The following is an 18,602-nucleotide window of genomic DNA, read 5'->3' on the forward strand; positions in this document are numbered from 1 at the left end:
CACGTGTTGTTTGTTCTGCCTGCGCAGTCGGGGATTATTTGTTTTGTCTTTCCCTCTTGGACAGTTAGAACCCTTTCCGGTCGAAAAAGCCGGCGGTTCGATTCCCCGTCTTTGTCGTTTTACGGCGATTCAAGTAAAAAAAAAAAAAAAAAAAGGGAAACGAGGGGGGAAAGAAAAGAAAAAGCATTTATTGTCTTCAAGTATGTACAGCATCTGTGGGAGGACAGCGGGCCGAGCGGGGTGAAGGACGGCGGAGGGACAAGGAAGTCCGATCCGAGAAGGTCCCGTCCGAGAGACGGCGGAGGGACAAGGAAGTCCGATCCGAGAAGGTCCCGTCCGAGAGATTCCGTCACGGATGAGGTGAGGAGGCGAACGTCCGATGAAGAGAAATAATAAAACCCCCGCCTGCAGCGCCACCTTTCTGACCCTCGGCGTTCCCCGCACAGTGATCATCTTTACAAAAACAAAAAGAAGCTACGAAGGCAGCGTCATGTGTAAAGCTACAGGTTGCATCGGGGTCGGAGGTGAACCTTCCGCACATTCAGAGTATCGGCGCGTCGGCGGACGACAAACCGAACGGCGTTTCTTTACAATCTCGCGATAAGAGCCGCCATCTTGGATTACGTCATCAAATGCGTCGTCTATCCGCCGCCGGATCGAGGCGTCCCTTCCGGACCTCGACTGAAGCTGCAGCTCAAGGCACGCTCACGGGTGATTTGTTTATTTTTTAATCTTTTTTTTTTTTTGCCTCCACCTGAAGGTAGAATATGTTGAAGCTCTTGTGCTGGAAGCGTTGCCGGGGACGGAGGAGGCCGTGAAGCCCCCGCCCACCAGGGGGCGCCGGGCGCCGCCGTGGATTATCTACTGCTAGCTGTACACGCCGCCGAGGCTTTATCTACACACTCGGCATTCTGGACATTCCACTCGAGGTAAGGTGCGGAAAAAACAAGCCATGGCAATTTAAAAAAAAAAAACAAAAAACAAAATAAAAAATAAAAATCAGCTTTTTTTTTTTTTTTTGTAAGCCCCAGCAGGCTTGTTATTACTCGGTTGTAAATGGACTACGTCTACTATTGCACGGCACTGGTTGTACTCGGATATGTAAATGAGGTATGTCGATGCAAAACAAACGGAAGCAGAGGAGCAGAACCGAGGACGTGGTCGAACACATGCTGGTTAAATATGCACAGGAGCCGCCGGACGGACCGCGGCTGCTTCTTTTCGGCTCAGAGAGTCCTTGCTTTCGGGTCCGGCGGGCCGGCGGGGCCGGGGGGGGCGTCCCGATCCGGGGCGGCGAACAAGCAGGAGGGGAGGTCGAAGAGGGACCCTGGGGATTCTCCACCGGACGGAGGCGAGGGCAAGGTGGTCCGGAGCGGAGCCGAGGAGCGGCGCCGGAAACCCGGGCCGGGTTCCGGGGACGGGCTTTCGGGCCAGGACACCGGGAGGCAGCAGCCCTCTGGACCCGGGGCCGTCCAAGAGGACACCTGAGGGGAGGGTTGACAAAAACAGCATTAGCCTTCTGTACTGCAGCGCGAGCGCTTTTATTTGTGAGCGCCGTTCCAAACCCAAGGTGCCTCCCGCAGAATTCTGAAGGAGATGGTGAAGGGATTTGTTGGGGAGAATGGACTTGGAGTAGGAAGGCGGAGCAAGAAAGGGGCGGAGCCTATTGGTAATGTAGACAGAGATAGGCTACCCTAAGGAGCATACCGTCTTAGGCGACACCCTGAGTGGAGGGAAGGACGGGGAAGCTGCCAATGTTGTTGTTGAGAAGCTACGAGATTTGAAAGTGAGATTTGTTGCCGTTAAGTTTGGGAACGTCGGCGTAGAACCGTGATTTGATCTCGGCGAGGCGGTCGGAAAAGGAGGGGCGGCGCTATAGAGCAGGGTGCAGTCTGCATAACGTTGAAAGCTGATATGGCGTTAACGGAATACCGGGCAGAGGAGAAGCGTGGAGATGATAAATAAAAGAGGCTCCAGAACGCTGCCGTGGGGGGACTCCGGTACTCTGGATTGAAAGCGTCGCGGGGTTCTGATGTCGGTGGACTCACGTCGGCGTCTTGATGGCGAAGGCGCCGGCCGCTGATGCTCAGGGAGTTGGTCCGCGGCCTGTGCGTGACGATCAGAACCTCGCGAGCCCAGTCGGCCATCAGCTGCTGGAGGTCTTCGGGCAGGCAGACGTCGCCGCCGCTCACCGAAGCCCCGCCGTACGTATTCGTCTTATTGTTGCTGTTGTTGGCTTGAGCCTGCGCCAGTCCGAGCACCGGCTGGCGAGGGGGCGGCGTGTTCCCGGCGGGCGGCTGCTGCGACTGTCCGCAGGCGCCCGATCCGGCAGCGGACCCTGGAAGAAGGGCGGCGCGGTTAGCGAGCGCGACGGGTTCGGCGCGGCTCGGACGAACGTTGAGACGAAGGGAGTCAACGTACTGCCGCGATCTTTGCCGAGGCACAGTCGCTTCAGAGTCGCCCCTGCGAGACAAAACACACTTTACACCAAAAACCCCTCCGGCTGGTACGGACGGATGGTACGGTAAGAAAGGGGTCGGGGGGGGGGGTCAAGCATACGAGGCGCGAAAACCAAAAAGGGGGTTGGAATGGGAGGATCGTGCAAGATGGCGTGACGGGACTGACGGACAAACGGGAAATGCGACGCGATCCGTCCATGCTGCGTTCGAGCGGTCGGTAAAGAAAAGGTAGAACGAATCGATGCGTTTGCAGAAGCGGCAGGCGGGCGGCGGCGGACACTCGGAGGAGTCGGGGAACCCTCGGCGAAAACCAAGCTTCCGCTTCGTTTTCCTCGGGAACTGCGGCGCCTCCGGCCGAACGCCCGGCGCTGCCAGGGAGGAACATGGAAGGGAAGATGACGGGGAAGAGAAGGAGAGGAGATACAAACAGATGGACAAAGACACTGGCCCACTGAGAAATCTAGCTCTCGGCTTGCTACTCGACTTATAGGTCACTCTCTCGGACGGCTGGGGGTAATTAGACCAGCCTGTAGGGGCAAAAGGAGAAGACAGCAGGGTTGAGAAGAACGAGGTCTTGAAGAAGGAGAAGGCCACAAACCGCCCGCCGCTGGCTCCCGGCTACATCTGTTTAGCGCTGTGGCGTTTAGCGGTTTAGCCGCGGGGAGGAGGGGTCACCTTGTCCCGGCGGGGGTCGCGTGGAGGCGCCGTCTCCGTAGAGGCCCGCGTAGATGTTGTCCGAGGACAGGGAGCCCTTGAGGGAGCAGGGCTGCTGGGTCTGCACCGGCTCCGAGGCGGAGCTGGGCAGGTGGCTGGTGCGCGAGCGAGGCCTGCCGTGGGTCTGGAAGGACCCCCTGGCCGGGGATCCGTTCAAACTGACCGCCGGCTCGCCTGCCAACAGAAACCGGGGTCAGCTTCGGTTCCCCCCCGCCCCCCGCCCCCCCGGGTGCAACTCTTTGGAGGTTTTCTTTTTGCTAACCGGATCTGCCGGGGTCGCTGCTTTTGGTGGTGACGTGGCGGAACTGCTGCACCAGCGGGCTGAGGAGCTTCCCGGGTTTCAGCCGGTGCTTGCTGGATCTCTTGCGCCGGCCGTGCGCGGCGTGCGGGAAGGTCAGCCCGGACGGCGGCACTTTTCCGAGGCGGCGGTACAGCAGCTCCACCTCCCCTCGCTGGTGCGCCTGCAGCTCGGAGATCTCGCGCAGATGCCTGGGAGGAAGCGGCGGCGCGTCAGCTAGGCGACCGAAGACGGGGGGGCGAAAAAGGAAAAAGGCGGAAGGTCTTACTTCTCCCGGAGCCGCTGCAGCTCCTTCTTCATGTCCGAGTCCTCCATCTCGGAGTCGTTGTCGCTGCTGGCGTAGGCCGAGCCGTGCACGCCGCCGTGCCGACCGGGCGAGTCGGAGCTCTGGAGGCTGCCGCTGCGACCCGAGCGGCGGAGGAAGGCCACCGCCCTCTTCATGAGGTCGCTACCTCTGCGGTCGCTGCGCGGGTGGTGCGACGGGGTGGCGGCGGGGGCGGCGGCGGCGGCGGCGGCGGCGGCCAGCTTGGCGGGGCTGCTCTCCGCCCCCGAGTCGGAGGAGAGGAAACGGGCGCGCACGGTGACGTCCACGGGGACGGAGGCGGAGGTGACGGCCCGCGGCAGCGAGCCCTGCTTGCTGCTGGAAGGAGGCGTGTCCAGGTAGAAGTCGGGCGGCGCCGAGTAGCGGCTGCAGCGCGTCCTCTGCGTGACGTCGTCCTCGGCGCTGACCACGGAGAAGCGGCCGATGGTGGTGGAGGTCCTCATGACCTCCTGGACGTGGCTTCCGCCGTAGCCCGCGGGGTGAGCCGGCGAGGCGGCGCCGCTCCAGCTTCTCTGCTTCACATCCCGCCGGTTGGCCACTTCCGGAGGGACGGAAATGATCTGCCGAAAGCGAAAGGACACAGCGGGCAACTCGGGAAATCACGACGGACTTCTACGAGAAGCATCCGAAGAAGCGTCCGGCCGCTCGGCTTCTAGCGCACCTTGAATCGGCCTCTCGCCCCGGAGCAGGAGGTGGAATGGGACACGTGTCTTCTGGACTGGGAAGCTGCGGAGATATTTGGTAATCAGCGTGGGGAACCGGATGGAACCCAGCGGTGGCGGAGGGCGGAGGGTGACGTACCGCAGACGGCCGAATCGCTGAGGGTGCTGAGACTGTCCATCCTCTCCGGGATTTGCGGCTGCGGGAGAAATGAAACCATCAACCCGAGAAGCGACTCCTCGTCTCGCCAGCAGGGTCGGTTGTACTCGCCAGTTGTTCCCCGCCCCGGTAGCGCCCGTCCTCCATCGGCCCCGGGGTGCTGTTCCCCGACCCGCCGGTGGCGCTGTCCGGCCCGGGGGGCGACTGGATGTACTCTGTGCAGGAACCCGGCGTCTCGGCGGCGCTGCCCGACGGGTACATGGGCGCGTACTCCTGGTAGAGCAGGTTCCTCAGCTTCTCATCCAGGGTTTTTATGGTGCTGTCCACGAAGCCCCCGCGACCGAGGCGGACGTCGGCGTCGGATTCGCCGGGCGCGCCGCCGTGCTGGGACGGCGCCGGGCTCTGCGGCAGCGAGGGGACTTTGCCGCCCGCCATGCTGGAGAAGGGCTGGTGTAGAACCACGGGCTGCTGCGGACACTCGCGGACGGCGGCGGCGAACGGCTCCTTCAGCGAGCCGGTTTCCTTGAGTGGCAGGGGGGCGAGGGGCGCCACCTGCGCGCCGCTCACGTCCAGAGAAAGCGGCATGACCAGAGGGCAGCAGGGAACCTCTTCCACCATCACCGGGCACGGCATGTCCGCCGCTTGCTGAGCGGCGTGGACCGGCGACCCGTGGCCTCCCGGTGACGTCTGCGACTCGTCTATCTGGAAGGCGGCGTGCGGCGACGACGACGGCGGCAGGGTTTGCGCCCGCGTCGGTTGTGCCTGGCGCACGGCGCCGCCCGCCGCCTCCGCCGACGGCGCGCCCTGCAAGGTCGGCGGCGCGGAAACCGGCGGGGACAAGGTGGCGAGGAGGAGCGGGTCGGTGTTGGACATGATGGGCGGGCTGCAGAATCCGTAGACGTCGAAGACGAAGCCGCCGCCGCTGCTGCCGGACATGGTGGAAGACGAGCCGTCCTCTGAGGACGTAAGGACACGTTTTGGAGAAGGTGACCGTAAGAGAACCACGGGCGCCGTCGCCCGCGAGGTTGGCTCACCTCGGGACGTGGAGGGTCTGGCCGCGGCGCCGTCCGCGGGCTGGGCGGCGGCCGAGCTCCCCGGCGACTGCGTTGTCGTCGCCTCGGACGACGGCGTCTCCTGGCTGGACGTCTCCTCCACCGGGCAGATGATGAACCACCTCTTCCCCGTGTGGAGAACTGAGGAAGGTCAGACACGTCAGCCGGAGATTCGTTCATCTGCTTCGGCGCGTCGGTGAGATGCCGCCGTACCGTTCTGCTGGTAGACCGGCTGAGGAACTCCACGCTGCTGGTTCTGTGGAAGAGCATACAAGTCAGCGAGGTGCCTCCTCGGTTACCTTTTGCGCCGCCGACCTCCGACCGGGTCTCCTCACCTCTCCAGGTTGACCCTCCAGTATCTGTCCTTGCTGTGGACTGCAGCTCGAGGCGGACGCCATCTCGCCCTCCACGTCGTCGTGCAGCATGTCCTCCGCTTTGTCCACGATGTCCTTCAGCTGGTCGATGAACATCTCCTTCTCCAGCATCAGGATGAAGCCGTTCTCCACCTGCGGGGATCCCGGTCAGGGTGACTGCGCCGGATCTGGCGCCCGAGTTCGGAGGCGCACCCACCATGTAGGTGGCGATCTCCTCCGGAGCGTCTCCGTCCAGGTCAAATTTGAAGGTCACCATTTTGTGGTTGTGCGTCTCCAGCTGACATTCCACCATCTTGTCACCGGTGTTGCAAACCTGCGGGGTTGAAGGTGCCGTGTGAGGCGGAGGAAGAAGAAGAAGAATAGGAAGAAGAAGTGGAAGAGGAAGAAGAAGAGGAAGAAGAAGAGGAAGAGGAAGTGGAAGGGGAAGAAGAAGAGGAAGAAGAAGAAGAGGAAGAGGAAGAAGTGGAAGAAGAAGAAGAAGAAGAAGAGGAAGAGGAAGAAGAAGAGGAAGAAGAAGAAGAAGAGGAAGAGGAAGAAGAAGAGGAAGAAGAAGAAGAAATGGAAGAGGAAGAAGTGGAAGAAGAAGAAGAAGAGGAAGAGGAAGAAGAAGAGGAAGAAGAAGAAGAAGAAGAAGAGGAAGAGGAAGAAGAAGAGGAAGAAGAAGAAGAAATGGAAGAGGAAGAAGTGGAAGAAGAAGTGGAAGAAGAAGAAGAAGAAGAAGAGGAAGAAGAAGAGGAAGAAGAAGAAGAAGAGGAAGAGGAAGAAGAAGAGGAAGAAGAAGAAGAAATGGAAGAGGAAGAAGAAGTGGAAGAAGAAGAAGAAGAGGAAGAAGAAGAAGAATAGGAAGAAGAAGTGGAAGAGGAAGAAGAAGAGGAAGTTGAAGAGGAAGAGGAAGAGGGAGAAGAAGAGGAAGAAGAAGAAGAAATGGAAGAAGAAGAAGTGGAAGAGGAAGAAGTGGAAGAAGAAGTGGAAGAGGAAGAAAAAGAGAGGAAGAGGAGGAAGAAGTGGAAGAAGAAGAGGAAGAAGAAGAAGAAGAAAAAGGAAAAAAGAAGAAGAAGAAGAAGAAGAAGGTGAAGGTGAAGGTGGAAGAAGAAGAAGTGGAAGTGGAAGGAGAGGTGGAAGTGGAAGAGGAGGAAGAAGAATAATAAGTAGAGGAGGAGGAGAAGAAGAAGAAGAGGAAGAAGAGAAGAAGAATAGGAAGAAGAAGAAGTGGAAGAGGAGGAAGAAGAGAGGAAGAGGAGGAAGAAGTGGAAGAAGAAGAAGAAAAAGGAAAAAAGAAGAAGAAGGTGAAGGTGAAGGTGGAAGAAGTGGAAGAGAAAGAGGAAGTGAAAGAGGAAGAAGTGGAAGTGGAAGGAGAGGTGGAAGTGGAAGAGGAGGAAGAAGAAGAATAAGTAGAGGAGGAAGTGGAAGTGGAAGAAGAAGTGAAAGAGGAAGAAGAAGAATAAGAAGAAGTGGAAGTGAAAGAGGAGGAAGTGGAAGAAGAAGAGGAAGAAGAAGAAATGGTAGAAGAAGTGGAAGAAGCTCCTCACATTGAGCATGCTCAGTTTGGGTTTGCTGGTCTTCTCCTGGCGAGAGCGTGCGCGGGCCGACTTGCGATGGTGCTTCCGGTGCTTTCCGTCGCCCTTCGAGCCGCCGGCCAGGCTCTCGTAGCCGTCGCTCGCCTCCTTTCCCGACGCCACGTCGGAGGTCACGCTGGGCGGAGACACGAAGAACAGGGAGATGATGGATGGCGAGCGGCTCGGCGGCGGGTATCCGGGCGAAGGCGGGCGCAGACCTGTCGCCGCCGCCGCCGCCGCCGCCGCCGCCGCCGCCTCCGCAGTTGGGCAACGACACGGGTCTCTCCTGGGGCCGGTCCTGGAGACGGACAAACGTCACGGTGGAAAAACATTCTGGCATTTGGTGGAGAAGCTTCCAGAGGCGATAAGAGACGGGATTGCGGCAGAGTGACATAACTTTAATTTTAGCCCGAGGCTTGTTTTTGACCTTGAGGGCGCTCATGTAGTCGACAGCTGGCTGGTTAGATAACGGGACGAATGCAGGCGGTGCCCCTGCAGCTGGAAACATCTGGAGGAGAATGAAATGTAGAGCACCGTCTACAGAGCCCACAGGCGCCGCCCCTACCTCCACGCAGGACTCCTGCTGCGAGGCGCCGGGCGCCGTCGTCCCGTCCGGGTCGGCACCCTCGGGCGCCGCTGGCGGCGGCGGCGGCGGCGGGGCTGAAGCGGGGGAAGCGCTAGCTGTAACGAGAGCGGGGGCTGCGGGGTGAGCCGGCGGTATGACGGCGGCGGAGGCGGCGCCGCCCCCTCGCACCGAGAGTTCTGGTGCCGCCTCCGGGGTCGAGGAGGGGCGCGGCGCCGGTTCCCGGGTCCACGGCGCCGCCGTGTCGTCGGAGTCCGGCGGCGCCAAAGACAAAGGCGCGGCTTGAACCGCCGGCGTCACAGTCATGTCGGGCACAGTGACGGGGCGTAGCGAGGGCAGAACGTCGGGTAGCGTTCCCACGACGACGGGGCCCTGCGGAGACAAACCCCCGCTCAGATTCGGCGCCGAGCGTAAACAAACGGCGCCCGGAGCGGCGTGCTCACCTGGACGGGCTGCTCGGCCAGCGTGGCCTCGGGCCGGGGGGCGAGCTGCACCTGGGGGAGGGGGGGGGGACGGGTGGAATGTAAGCTACCGATGTTGGGGTGCGATGGAGGCGAGCCGCCGTGAAGCGACGGGACGGGGTGAGGGGTCAGGGGGAGGGCGGGGCGGCGAGGCGAGGCTGAGCGGTAGGAGGCGGCGGGTGGCGGCGGCGGCGGCGCCGGGGAGAAGGCACGGGGCTCGCGGGGGAACTGGGGAAGAGAAAGGTAGATGAAACAGACAAACGTCCGGTTGAAGGTTTCCTCCGGGGTCAGGGGTCAGAGGTCAGGGGTCGCTTCAAGAGACGCACCTGTGTGCCCATTTGCAGGGGCGGGAGGGCGGGCGGCGGCGGGAAGCAGGCGGGAATGTCCGGCGGGCTCAGGTGGGACGGCCGGTCGGCAGGTAACATCTAGAGGAGAAGGAGAAGAAATCAGCCGCCGCCCCGTCGGGATCCGTCCGAAAATAGAATCGGCCGGCGGGAGGGCGGTTAATTATTCATGGGAGTTTGTACGGGATGCTACGGAGCCGATGGGAGAGAGTAACCGGAGCTAATGGCTCCTCCGAGCGGCGCCGAGGCTGGCGGGCTTAAAAATTGAATTCCGTCTCCGAGCTAGCGTTAGCCGCTGGTTAGCATTAGCCGTGAGCTTACGACGTTACCGTAAAACAAGATAAGGAAACCGTTGTGCCGGGTTCCTTCGATATGTTTTATCTTACCTACGATCTAAACCTACTAGCAGTACCTTCTGCTCGCTCTCAGCGATTCTCAGGCAAAACTGTTCTCGGTTCTACGACCTCAGTGGTGGAACAAACTTCCGGAAGCAACAAGACTAGCATCATCTCTCTCAACCTTCAAGAAACAGGTCAAAACTGTTCCCTTTCAGGACTTTTTACTGCGCTGATGCTCCAGATCAGGTTAGGCAGCAAGTTAGGCTATGCAGTGTGTGTGTGTGTGTACGTTTATGTACGTCTTTGTCCAAAAAAAAAAACTAACCCCAGCTTACTGTTCTGTATATTTCCTGTGCATCTTGAATTTGCAAGTGTATCTGCAGTCCTTATGTCCTCTATTGTAAGTCGCTTTGGATAAAAGCGTCTGCCAAATGTAATGTAATCTTATCGCTAGCTGCTAATGCTAGCCCAGCTAACCTGTGGCTAACGGCGTTTCCTCCATCCCTTGGAAGGTCTGGAAAGCGAAGTACCTGCTCGTGGCCGGCGGGCTGCGCCTGAAGGCAGGGTCCGGCGGCGGGGAAGCTGTGCGCCGTCGGCCTGCTTTGCTGCGCGGCGGCGGCGGCGGCGGCTGGCGTTGCCGGGGCGGAGACCGTCTGCGGGACACAGGTGAGAAGCTGAAGCCACGCAGGGGAAGCGAGTGATGGCGGGTGATGGAGGTCAGCGGAGCGGGACGTTTTACGCGGCGGCGCGAATCTACCGGGCGTTCAGCGCTACGTGACGACTTTACCGGGGGGGTCAAGAAGCAGCGGACGTCTGAGGCGCTGGGAAAGTGCGGCGAGCTGCTACCTAGGCGGTTTTATCTCGAACCTACCGCTGCGGTCGGCGGCGGCGGCGTCCAATCCGGGACTCCGAACGCGCGCTCGACCACGGCGGCGGACGAGCGCCTGCACGGAAACCGGAGGGATCCGGCGGCTCCCCTCTCGCCCAGGGCGGGGGAGCTCGTCCGCCGCCCGACGATGCGGTGGAGACACTGATCGAGGAAGCTGAGATCCCCGCTCTCGTAGCGAGCCCTGGGGGCGGCGGGGACGGGGCCGCCGTTCGGCGCCGTCGAGGACGGCGGCGCGAAAAGGGGAGACGGCGTGCGGCGGGGCCACGTGGGCGAGCCCGGCGTGGAGACGTTTATCTGGGGGTGACCAAGAGATCCCCCGCTTCCGGAAGTATCCGCCAGGAGCAGCGACACGCAGGCCTTGCAGGGCCGCCGGGGCAGCGGGCTGCGAGGGGCGCTCGGGCGGCGCCCCGGCTGGCGCTGCGGAGTCGGGGTACCGGAAAGGGCGCGTGGCGAGGGGGCGTCGCCTTCGGCGGCGACTTCTGAACACTCGTGGGGTGAAACCTCCACCAGGGAGGCGCTCCCACACCTGAGACAGCACATGCAGGGGGCGCTGCGCCGCTGGCCGGGGGTCGTTCCGGGAGGGAAGGAAAATGAAATTACTTTTTTTTTTGGAAAGAGAGAACCTTCCGGCTCGGACGGCGGGAGGAGAGTGAGCTCACTGTCTGGGACTGGTAGGCCCCCTGGTGGAGCTGCGCCGCTGGTGCAAAGGCCCCCGGGTGCAGCTGGTAGGCTCCCTGCTGCAGCTGCGTGGACGCCTGCTTGTACGCGTCACGGGTGGGCGGCGGCGGCGGCGCCGGCGGGTGCCGGATCGAGGGTTCGGGCTGCGCGGGGGGGCTGTAGACCGTCTGCGCCGCGGAAATGAGCTCCGGAAGGGACTGGTAGGGGAGGTTCTGCGGGGGGTCGTCCAACTGCGCCGTGGAGCTTAGGACGCTTTCCGCTGGCGGGGGGGGAAAAAAAAAACAACCGCCGTCACCGGCGGCGCCGACTTGTTTACAGATGTCGGTGCTGAGTCATAACTGAGAAAGTGTGTGTTTCCGTGAGCTTACATGTGGCGGGGATGACGGCGGGCACGGCGCAGACCAGCAGCTGCTGCTCCATCTCCTGGTCGTCCAGATCCGCCGCCGTCGCTAGCGCATGTCCCTGCGGCGCGCCGCCGCCGCCGCCGCCGCCCGGCACTTGCAGGAGATGCTGCTGCATCTTCTTGGCCTCGCCTCCGCCGCCCGGCGAGACGGTCCGCTCCCGCCGCCATTTGATCAGCGCCACCCGGTCCCGGATGGACTTGGCGACGATCTTCACGTCGCAGTCCAAGAAGAAGCCCGACTCCACCTGCGAGACGCGGGGGAAAAAAAAAAGTCACGTTCTGTCCGTCTCCTCCAGCTGATCCGCCTCTCAGACAGGATCCAGCGGCGTCCCAGGTGGAGGAGGATTAAATCCTAATCGGACACACGATACGCCAGCTTATCCTCGGCCGGGCAGAAAGGGAGGGCGGGGTTAACGATCGACGAATCGGGAGCGAGCGTTTTGAGGGAAACACCGACTCACCATCTCCTGGGCGACGACCTCGGGGACCTCGTCCGGCAGACTGAAGGTGAACTCGATGGCGCCGGTGTCCTTGTACTTCCCCTTCAGCTTCTTGGCGTCCTCCACCCACAGCTTCAGCGCGATGGAGGACTTCTTCCCGTCGTCCTCCTCGTTGAGCTCCACCCTCACGCCCGTGTCCTCGGCGAAGAAGGCGTGATTCAGGAGGTCCTTGATGGAGTACCTGCCGGAGAGGCGCCCTCTTAAAAGGTCTTAGCGGCGGTATTAAAAAACCGAAACGAACCCCGGATGAGGCGCCTCCGATCTCGCGCCTCAAACGTCCAGATCGCTCACCTCTCCTCCCACCTGTGGCAGATACATTCCCCGATGATCTCCTTTATCTCCGGGTCGCTTACTTTACTGTAACTGGCGGGTTTCACCCCCTGGAGGAAAAGCACAGCGAAGAAGCGAGCGAGAGATCAGCCACGGGGATGCACTTCGAGGTGCGATTGGTGAACGAATCGTTCAAACGGGAGTCATTTCACTGACTCGTGGGTCTTGATTCGTTTCCCCAACTCGCCCTCATCTACAGCTAGATGTACGACCGCAACTCTGGCCACATTTGTGTAGATATATCGACTGTATTAGCTCTGTGGGAGGAGCAACTGCTCTGGTTTCGTGTTTCAACTCGCGTTCCCTTTTTCTTCCCTGCTACGAGCTGTGAATGAAGAATCAGAGTGCTCACCGTAGCCCTCCCCGCTCGCAAGATGAATGACTCACTCAGTAGCGCGTTGAACGAACCGCTCAGTAGCCCACGGTGTCGCCCCGCGGCGAACAAAACGAACGATTCGCTCGGAAATTCGGCAGATGAATGGCTCTGAGGTTCAGAGTAGCCCGAGCCACTCGCAAAACGAACGGCTCGCTCGTTCGCTCAGCAAATGAATCGTTCAACGGTTCAGAGCAGCCGCCCTTGCTGAGAAAATGGGCGACCGACTCAGTGCGCGCTGTTCATTAGAAGGAAATCGAGTTTCCCATCACTAAATCGGTCCATCTCGGGACTCATTGACGGGTGAGAAGAAGAAGAAGAAGAAGAAGAAGAAGAAGAAGAAGAGGAGAATGAAGAAGAAGAAGAAGAAGAAGAAGAGGAGAATGAAGAAGAAGAAGAAGAAGAAGAGGAGAATGAAGAAGAAGAAGAAGAAAAAGAGGAGGAAGAAGATGAAGAAGAGGAAGAAGTGGAGGAAGAAGAAGAAGTGGAAGAGGAAGAAGAAGAAGAAAGTGGAGGAGAGGGAAGAAGAAAAAGAAGAAGTGGAAGAAGTGAAGGAGAGGGAAGAAGAAGAAGTAGAAGAAGAAGTTGAAGAGGAAGAAGAAGAAAGAGAAGAAGAAGAAGAAGATGAATAATAATAAGAAGAAAGATGAATACGAAGAAGAAGAGGAGAATGAAGAAGAAAAAGAGGAGGAAGAAGATGAAGAAGAAGAAGTGGAAGAAGAAGAAGTGGAGGAGGAAGAAGAAGTGAAGGAGAGGGAAGAAGAAGAAGAAGGAGAAGAAGAAGGTGAAGGAGAGGGAATAAGAAGTGGAAGAAGTGAAAGAGAGGCAAGAAGAAGAAGAGGAAGAAGAAGTGGAAGAGGAAGAAGAAGAAGAAGAAGGAGAAGAAGAAGGTGAAGGAGAGGGAATAAGAAGAAGTGGAAGAAGTGAAGGAGAGGCAAGAAGAAGAAGTGGAAGAAGAAGAAGTGGAGGAGGAAGAAGAAGTGAAGGAGAGGGAAGAAGAAGAAGTGGAAGAGGAAGAAGAAGAAGAAGAAGAAGGAGAGGAAGAAGAAGGTGAAGGAGAGGGAATAAGAAGAAGTGGAAGAAGTGAAGGAGAGGCAAGAAGAAGAAGAGGAAGAAGAAGAAGGGGAAGAAGAAGTGGAAGAGGAGGAACAGGAACAGGAACAGAAAAAAAAAGTGAGACGCAAAGTTGAATTTGTGGGCTATGCGACTGGTCCTTTCCAGAATGTAGACGCAGTCCAAAGAAATGTAGACTAGCTCATGACTCCTGACGGAAGCAGCTTCAGCGGCTGCCCTCCGGGCGGTAGACCGCTCCCACAAAAGGAAGGAATCTGCGTCAGACTAATGGAGACGTCAGTCAAGGGCAGAAACGAGGGAACGGGCGGCTTTATCTTTGCTGTTTCCGTGCCCATGCTAACCCAGACCATCGCTAACATTAACTTCCGTATCCGTTACCGTGATCGTGACGCTTCTTCGGCTGAACTCACGCTGGTGACTTTGCGGTAGATCTGGGCGGCGTTCTGGCACTCGGAGTACGGGTACTCGGAGGTGGCCATCTCCAGCATGCACATCCCGAAGGCGTAGACGTCCACGGCCTCGTCGTAGTGCTCCTCGTACATCTCCGGGGCCATGAACTCCGGGGTGCCTGCGGGGTCACCGTCGGATTAGTTAGCGCGCTCAAATATCGGCGCGGGCCTTGCTAACGGGATGTGGACCGACCGATGACGCTTTTGGCGAAGGAGGCCCTCTTCAGCGTCGCCAGGCCCAGGTCCCCTATTTTGACCGAGCCCGTGGGACCGGTGATGAAGATGTTGTCGCACTTGAGGTCCCGGTGGATGATGGGCGGCGTCCGGGTGTGCAGGAAGTGGAGGCCTTTGAGGATCTGCCTGCACCAGCTCCGCAGCACTTTGGGTTTCATTACCTTGAAGCGTTTTAGATACCTGGGTGGGGGGGGATGTATTATTATTAAGTTTTAACCTAAAACACAGAAAAGATCACTCTGGTCATTTCCACTCTCCCACAGGGTGTCCGGGAGCCAATCGGAGCCGACCTGCTACACCTGTCCATCTCCTGCAGAGGTGAATCGAGCATACATGTCACGCCGGGAAAGTCGTCCCTGCTACAGGTAGCTAGCTAACTGCAAGTCAGAAACTTGACAGTGTGTCCCTATTGTGTGATTGCCATTGTAAATGCATATTTATAAATATATCAAGTCAATATCTGTATGAGCCCCTGTTGGAGGAGCAAGAGCTCTGGTTTCTTGTTAGGGTTAGTCCACCTCCCCCTCCCTGCTATTAGCTGTGAGAGAAGAACGTCTTACAGTGCTCTCCCAAATCATAAAACAAATTTGTTAACTCCACAAAAAGAATCTCTCACTAGCTAACAGTAGCTGTTCCCACTCACAAGACTAACAAGTCACTCGGTAACGCACGGGTTCAGGTAGTTCAGAGTGGACCTTCACATCCGCAAAACCAACGACGAATGAAACGCTCAGAAGCTCACGGCCCCACCGACAAGAGGAGCGACACGCTCAACACAACTCAATGAACCAATCGGTCACTCGTTTCGGAACGAGAACGAACGACTCGCTCATTAACCCGTCGAACGAATCACTCAGTTGCTCCCAAAAGACTCAACAAACGAACGGCTCAGTAGCCGCTCACAAAACGGGCGACTCTCGAAGTAACTCGACAAACAAATCAATCGGCAGCTCAGAGCACACCTGACCGCTCCCAAAACCAAACTTAGCAAACGAATCCGACTCAGTGACTCAAATGACTCGAAAACACGATTCACTTCGGTGTATGATCCGTTTAATTTAGAGGCCGTAGTAAGAATCCAGTTTCCATCGCCACTGAGAAGTCAGGGTTGATTCCTCGGGGGGGGAAACGCAAGAATCGATGATTGAATTAAAAGAAAGAGAGCGAGAGAGCGAGATACCCTTGTTTCCTGCAAAGGAATGACGCGGCTGATCTGAATCCGCTGCAGGTAAAAGCTGCTGACTGCTGCGTTCCTGCAGCCGGATGAAGGGTTTCTGGCTTATTTTACAAATCCTGGGAGCGGAGAGTCTGCCGGACCCCCTTCCTCCCCCGACACATTTCCACCCAAATCAGCAGAGTAAATTATCCCGCCGCTCCGTAAATAATAACGCGACGTCCGTCACATAACTGACTCACGTCTTCAGCGTCCCGGAGGTCATCAGCTCCGTCACCAGGACGATGCACTTCCTGCCTTTCACCGGCGATTCCCAGAAGTCGTAGAAGCGAACGATGTTGGGATGCTGGAGGCCCTTTAGCATCTCCGCCTCCTCCTTGAAGCGCTGCCGCTCGGCCTTGGACAGCTTGCGCTCCTTTGGGGGGAAACAGGAACCGCCATGAGTCGTGTTGTGATAATGTTAGAACGATAATAGCATCTGCTAGCCGTGGGTTAGCGAGCGTTAGCGCTAGGCTAAGGAGCGAAACCCCCTTTGGCCGCTGTGTGGAGTCAACAAACGCCGCCGTGGCCTTTCCAGAGGGTAAACATGGGGGTCGGAGACACTCCTATTTTGTTTCTTGCGACGGGACAAGCGGAAAACAAGTGCATGGTGGGTCAATACGCACTCCCGACCCGGTTGTTGTATAAATAGCGACGCGGCGACGGGTTCACGCGATCTAACCGTTGTGCAACATCGGGGGAAGGGGCGAAGAGCCACGGCTAGGAGGTACCCTTCGCAAAGGGAAGGGTACCTCCTTGCCACGGCTAGGAGGTACCCTTCGCAAAGGGAAGGGTACCTCCTTGCCACGGCTAGGAGGTACCCTTCCCTTTGCGAGGCAGATCGGCATCTTTACCCTTGGTTTGGCGCGAAAGCGCGGTCGATGACGGGCGGGGGGGGGGGTCGAGTTTCAGCGGGTTCCTCCCTGTATCCTCAGATGAACCCCACACACACACACACACACACACACACACACACCTCGTCCTGCTGCAGAGGGCTGCATCAGCAAGATACCGGCCAGACAAATCTGCGCCGAAATGTCACCAGGGGGGTAAGATGGAGGGGGTGAAGCTACGTTGGAGATGTAGGACGTTCCAGCTGGAGGTCCGTGAAGGGCAACCGAGGTGGATCACCTCTAGAACTTCCTCCAGGTGCGGTATGTCACGGAGGGTTTCCATTCGTCCGGCGGGTTCGCCCGAGGTCTCGGACCTCTCGGGGAGGGGATGAAGATGATGCGGCGGCGGCGAGATTAGGCCGGATTAGCGTTCACACCCGAAAGGTAACGGCGCCGTGTCGCGGACCTTCTGCGTGGAGGCGACGCCGTCGAGCGCCTGGAGGGCACGCGGGTCCTAATCTGCATATCACCTGGATCTCATTGAACCCGATTACCGCCTCAGATTACCGCGCCGGGATTAGCGACGCGCCGGGAGCGATATGAAGCATCGGCGGGTGGAGAATTCTGTTTTGGCGGAACCTTCGGACGGGTTCTTCCGATTAGATCGTAAGCCGAGGTCTGGAAAGTGCCGGTCGGGCGGTGGCGGTGGCGGTGGCGGTGGCGGTTTCCCCCGGAAGCGGGGCGATGACCCGTAATCCCATAATCCGGGGATGAACGCCGAAAGACGGGGTACGGGTGGAAGGACGGGGGGGTCAGGAGGACCTACCTGCAGCTCGCACCAGGCCACCTCCACCCAGGTGTCGGTGTCCAGGCCCTTGTAGACCGTCTTGAAGGAGCCCCTCCCCAGTTCGATGTCGAACTTGAGGAAGCGTCCGCCGGGCGACGTGGACACCGCCTTCATCCCGGGCTCCTCTTCGTTCTCGTCGCTGCCCGCCTTCCCCGTCACGTCGCAGGACGCCACCTCCGCGGCGGGGGCCGGGGCCGGCGTGGGTCGCTCCGGCTCCGGGGGACGCAGAGCCCGGTTCCGGTTCACGATGGAGCGCAGGTCGATGGCGAGCGCCGGAGCGGACTCCGCCGCGTCCGCCGGCGTCTCGTCCGAATCCGACACCCACAGGTTCCGGCGGATGAAGCGCTGGCGGCCCCGGTACTCCGCGGAGGGGTCGCTGGCCCCGCGCAGCGCGGCCGCGGCGGCGGCGGCATCCCGCTCCGTCCCGGTCCCGCGTACCGGCGCGCCGGCGTTCACGTCCGCGTCCAGGTTCGGCACCGACGAGAAGGTCGATCCCAGCAGCGGCTCGTCCGCGGAATCCATCCCGCACGGAGGCTCAGGAGGAGGAGGAGGAGGAGGAGGAGGTGCAGTGACGCAGTTGGTGCGGGTTGTTCAGCCGCCGTGCGGGACGCGCAGCATCTCCGGTAACCGTTTCTCGCACCCCCGCACGCCGCCGCAGCGGTGATGTCACCGCGTTTCACGGCATCTCCGCGGGAGCGGGCCGCCGGACCCCCGCTCGGCTCCCCGGGGGGGTCGATCTCATCTCCGCATAGCTCCTCCGGTGAGGAGCGCTCCTCTGCGTGGAGATGCTGCGTGGAGATGTTGATGGTGGCGAGCAAGGGAGGGGGGTTCTTCTCACTGCGCCTGCGCGGAGGATCTTCGAATGTCACCGCCGGGGAGGTCGACGTCCACGCCCCTGCGTGTCCGCCCGTGGCAACAGGGCGTCCCGTCCACGGCCGGAATAGGTGACACGGCGTCGGGCGGAGGAGGCGGAGCCCCGCGCCGTGACGCCATCCGGTGTCCGGGCAATGGGAGGACGCGGGCGGTTACCTCGTGTTTACGCGCGTCGCAACCACGTGGATCCGCGGTCGGAGCCCACGATCGATCGCACGCGTGAAAGTGTGTGTGTCGTGTGTGTGTGTGTGTGTCGTGGTGTGATCCCCACGTTAGGGGCTTGCCGCGGTTGCCGTGGGCAACCGGAGGCGGGGTTTCCGTTTGCGTTCAAGGGACGGCCGCTTGACCGGACGTGACGTCAGGCCCGTTCTGAGTTACCGTTTGTTTTGTTTTTTAATTCACAAATATAAACAAAACACACCTGTTTGGCTAGAGTTGACACAAATTATCAAAAAGCCATATAAAGAGGATTACTTCAATTCTGAGTTACCTGTCCGAGATGAAATGCCGTTTTCTCATTGGCCCGGATCCGACACCGGAAGTCCCCCAACTTCCGGTCACGGTAGAAGCCGGCCGATAAATGTAT

At 59.3% G+C, this 18,602-nt stretch overlaps 1 protein-coding gene across 9 annotated transcripts; it reads right to left on the reverse strand.

Moving 5' to 3' along the window:
- Positions 1 to 167: 167 nt before the first annotated feature.
- wnk2 (WNK lysine deficient protein kinase 2) lies at positions 168 to 18,259 on the reverse strand. 9 transcript variants are annotated; one of them, XM_086168789.1, is made up of 29 exons: positions 17,123 to 18,259; positions 15,667 to 15,839; positions 14,210 to 14,430; positions 13,978 to 14,135; positions 12,082 to 12,170; positions 11,752 to 11,971; positions 11,256 to 11,535; positions 10,869 to 11,146; positions 10,192 to 10,767; positions 9,851 to 9,973; positions 8,965 to 9,063; positions 8,621 to 8,866; positions 8,160 to 8,549; positions 7,813 to 7,892; positions 7,568 to 7,730; positions 6,235 to 6,351; positions 6,000 to 6,170; positions 5,878 to 5,920; positions 5,647 to 5,805; positions 4,724 to 5,568; positions 4,595 to 4,652; positions 4,455 to 4,519; positions 3,740 to 4,353; positions 3,436 to 3,662; positions 3,135 to 3,347; positions 2,888 to 2,986; positions 2,422 to 2,463; positions 2,049 to 2,338; positions 168 to 1,484 (listed from the first exon to the last, which is right to left on the reverse strand). In XM_086168789.1, the coding sequence occupies exons 1-29, from the start codon at positions 17,663 to 17,665 to the stop codon at positions 1,227 to 1,229; spliced, it is 6,840 nt and encodes a 2,279-aa protein (XP_086024915.1). In that variant the 5' UTR covers positions 17,666 to 18,259; the 3' UTR covers positions 168 to 1,226. The 9 variants fall into 9 exon arrangements, 8 of the variants coding, with proteins under 8 accessions (XP_086024915.1, XP_086024912.1, XP_086024911.1 ...); XM_086168786.1 differs by having other exon boundaries at positions 7,992 to 8,549; XR_015107808.1 differs by having other exon boundaries at positions 2,626 to 2,986; positions 7,813 to 8,549.
- Between the last annotated feature and the right edge of the window lie 343 nt (positions 18,260 to 18,602).

This window comes from Fistularia commersonii, chromosome 21 (assembly GCF_037954325.1).
Source record: "Fistularia commersonii isolate RoL2024-O1a breed Wild chromosome 21, RoL_Fcom_v1.0, whole genome shotgun sequence".
Taxonomy (NCBI): domain Eukaryota; kingdom Metazoa; phylum Chordata; class Actinopteri; order Syngnathiformes; family Fistulariidae; genus Fistularia; species Fistularia commersonii.